This window comes from Colobus angolensis, unplaced genomic scaffold (genome assembly GCF_000951035.1).
Source record: "Colobus angolensis palliatus isolate OR3802 unplaced genomic scaffold, Cang.pa_1.0 Scaffold108, whole genome shotgun sequence".
NCBI lineage: Eukaryota > Metazoa > Chordata > Mammalia > Primates > Cercopithecidae > Colobus > Colobus angolensis.
Genome location: NW_012111808.1, coordinates 2208939 through 2212922, shown reverse-complemented (window position 1 = coordinate 2212922; position 3984 = coordinate 2208939). Strand labels below are relative to the sequence as shown.

At 39.4% G+C, this 3984-nt stretch overlaps 1 protein-coding gene across 1 annotated transcript in view; it reads left to right on the top strand.

Annotated features, from left to right (window-relative positions):
* The window catches only part of CCDC68 (coiled-coil domain containing 68), a 55684-nt gene that overhangs the window by 49394 nt on the left and 2306 nt on the right, over positions 1-3984 (top strand). Inside the window, exon 11 of the mRNA XM_011949080.1 lies at positions 1562-1638. Within this exon, the coding sequence (XP_011804470.1) occupies positions 1562-1638 (77 nt within the window). The remainder of the gene's footprint in view (positions 1-1561; positions 1639-3984) is intronic.

Genomic DNA, 3984 nt, shown 5'->3' with positions numbered 1-3984 from the left:
AAAAGAAAAAGAAAAATATCTTTTAAACTGTAATTACATGACTCTCTAAGTCTGTGTTCCTAGAAAGGGAAGGGAGCTGGTGTGCTGCTGTTCATCACCTGTCATCGTTCCACCCAGCTACCTTTTGGTCTCAGACACTTTTATATGGGTGTGTCCTTTAAAGACCCCTGACCCGACAGTGCAACCCACTGGCAACTCCGCATTGCTCATGATCCTTCACTGTTTTAAGTCTCACTTTCCAGATCTGGGAAGTGAAATTGCTCGCTTGACTATGTTGTAGAGAAAGCACTGGCTCTGGACGGGAGGACACAGCTTGGCATTGAGCTCTGCATAAATAGGATGTGGGGCACTGGAAGTCTTTGGAATTCAATTTGTAGTTATAAAAATAGTACTTGAGGCTGAGCACAGTGGCTCACACCTACAATCGCAGCACTTCAGGAGGCTGAGACAGGTGGATCACTCAAGTCCAAGAGTTTAAGACCAGTGTGAGCAACATGGTGAAACCTGTCTCTACCAAAAATACAAAAATTAGCCAGGCATAGTGGCGCTTACTGTGGTCCCAGCTATTCGGGAGACTGAGTGGGAGGCAGGTTTGAGCCCGGGAAGTGGAGGTTGAAGTGAGCTGAGATACTGCCACTGTATCCAGCCTGGGTGATGGAGCCAGACAGTGTCTAAAAACAAATAAAAAAAGGCACTTGGACTAGAAAATCATAACCGACTGCCTTTACATCTTAAAATCTGTGCCAGACACTAGTTGAGCACTTGACATATTTTTTATCTCATTTCAAATCTGTGAAGAAGGTGTTATTATTATTATATCTGTAATACAGTTGAGGAAATTAGGCACAGAGAGGTTAAGTAACCTAAATGAGGTCACGTAACCAGTGAGTGACCGTGCTAGGATTTGTACGTGAGAACTTGTGCTCTAACCATTACTCCTGTTCTTAGCTGTTGCATGAACTCCCAGAATTATGAGAGTGATTCCAGATGTAAAATATTATGTTCATATTACACTTGTTTCTTCCAACAATTTACATAAAGTAGGCAGTACATGTATCATTTACTGCTAGTATAGATATGAAGAAACTAAGGCTTCGTAAGAAAATTGAGCCTATAGAGGCCATGAACTTACCTTAATAGTAAAGAGCAGATGGGACCTATTTTCATGGGGTTTATAATCAAGAGATTGCAAAGGGAAGATGAACATGTGATCGATATTATGGGTATCTTTAACAAGGTTCCCTAAAAGTTCTTTTCATTTGTCTGTATTTTTAAAACTCTGTAAAATAAAATATAGATCCTTCAGCTGTTGAATTTCAGTGCTAAATCAGAATACTATATTTTAGATCCCTTTGTAAATTATACATTTTCAGGGAGTATCTGCATCTTCAGAGATAATACTTAGTGACTTTCAGCTGTCTATTTTCTTTGTTCGATAGTATAACTGCAATAACAAACTTACTGCCAAGGAGTGAGGCAGGTGTTGGGTTGAATAGAAGCATTCAGGGTGTAGCTAATAAATGTGTTAGTTACTTGATGTCTGCATTTTTTTCAATTTTAGAATAAAGAACTAAAAACCCAGGTAGCACTTTCATCTGAAACTCCTAGGACAAAGGTATCTAAGGCTGTCTCTACAAGGTAAGGTCTTTGTCTTCTTCCACCCTGTCTTCACAACCTATATTGAACATGTTTGACATTCAACCCACGGAAGAAAGGTTCCAGTATGTCACTACTTACGTAATCATTTGTTTACTGTCTGTCCCCCAGTTTCTATTCAGAACTGTGTTAATCTTGTTCATCATTTAATCCTCAAAGCCTGATGTAGAAATACTAAATAAATTAATGAAGAAATTTAGATATCTCTTTTTTCTTCTTTGCCCCAAAACAAGCCCAATCTCAACTCCAACACCTAGGCATTACAGATCATCTCCTTTATTGTCTTTCCTCTTCTGTTGCTCAATTTTTATGCCATTGATGGGTATTTTAATCTTTAACTGTTGGCATTTATTGAAATTGCTATGTTGTCAACTCTAATAAATTATTAATATAAATATCACCAGGGCAAGAATAGTTCTTTTTAATTTCCTGCATTGCTAAAGACAAGGTTCTTCAACAACTATCTAATAATGAACGATTTCAAGTGATGATCACGACCTATTAAAGAAATTGAAATGATGGTTGAAACCATCTAAGTCATTTTTTTAAGTTAAATTTTTGTTGTGGTTGTTGGCAGAATCAGAATCTGGGCTCAAATCTCATTTCCACAAACCCCATGAAATTACCATTTAAAAGAAAACATAGTTTCTAATTACATGTATCATTTAAAAAGTGATTAAAAACTTCCTCTTCTAGCAGCTTTTGAATTTCCCAAGCTAGTCTCTCTTGGGAAGAATCTCATTTTCTAAAACTCTCTTCAGCCCAGTGCCAGAGGTGGAAAAAATCAGACCCACTGTGATTAGCATCAGTCTAGGAATTCACGAAGATTCTTCTCTCTCTTTAAAACTGTCTGAAACAGTATTTCATTTTGCTAATGATGTACGTAATTAGAGACTAGAGATGAAACTATTAGGATTCAAGTCCTCTAAAATCTTTTGGCCTACAGATGCTTGTTATAAGCTTTTTGGCCACTAGCCCTGCAACTTCTAGAAAAGAAAAGAAATGGAGCCCCAGAGGTTTCCCAGGAGGAGATGAAAGGCCTACATTTCAGAAACAGGGAGAGTGGAGTCACTTCAATTGGGGAAGATGTGAAAGGTTTGGACTAGGAGGGCAAGCGTGACGTTCCAAGGGAAGGAAGGATGGCTAGTATTTTGCTCCCTTCCATCTGTACCATTCTCACTGGGGTGGTGAAGCACTATGGCCAATCATAGCTGCTTGGACCTGGAGGGAATGGGGCCAGAATGGAGCAGACAAAGAAACAGCTGGTTATCTTCATATGGTAACTACTCTAGTATTGAATGCTGGCACTCTGGCTGGTATATAGGGGTCATATTGTAGAGAATGACTTCTTTTGCCAACTCTTTAGCTACTGTTCCTTTGCTTCTCCCTGTGACTTGGGAAAGGCGAAATGGGGGAAATTTCCTAACTGCAGTGGTGAAACGAGACTGAATGGCCCCTTTGTTCTGTGATTTTTGATAGAAATTCTTGTGTCAATGATATAAAGCAGCAGTCCCCGACCTTTTTGGCATCAGGGCCCAGTTTCATGGAAGACAGTTTTTCCATGGACCAGGATGGAGAGGATGGTTTTGGGGTGACTCCAGTGCCTTACATTGATTTCTATTTTTATTGCATTGTAATATATAATAAAATAATTATAAACTCACTATAATGTAGAATCAGTGGGAGCCCTGAGTTTGTTTTCCTGCAACTGGCTGGTCCTATCTGGGGGTGAGACAGATATTCAGGCATTAGATTCTCATAAGAAGTGTGCAACCTAGATCCATCACATGCACAGTTCACAATGGGGTTCGCGCACCTATGAGACTCTAATGCCATTGCTGATCTGACAGGAGGTGAGCTCAGGAGGTAATGTGAGCGATAGGGAGTGGCTGTAAATACAGATGAAGCTTTGCTCTCTTGCCCACTGCTCACCTCCTGCTGTGTAGTCCTATGCCTAACAGGCCATAGAGTGGTACCAGTCCATGGCCCAGGGGCTGGGCACCCGGATATAAAGGCAGGACTCACATTTGCAGAATAAAATATGGCCCATTGGTTGCTTGAAAAATGTAAGTGGTAGTTTAGTTTTGTAAATCTGGCTTTACAAATATACAATGGAATTAACTCTAGGGAGAGATTTGAGTGTAAAGATAACTGTTAAGACTGAAATTAGAAAATTATGTACACATAAAACTTTAATCTTGGCAAATCTCTACACATTCTCTCAGAAAATACAAACAAACAAGGTTTTTCTTTTTTACTTGAGCATTAGAACATATAGATCCTTCCTTCCTTCCTTCTTCTTCCTTTCTTCCTTCCTTTCCATCCTTC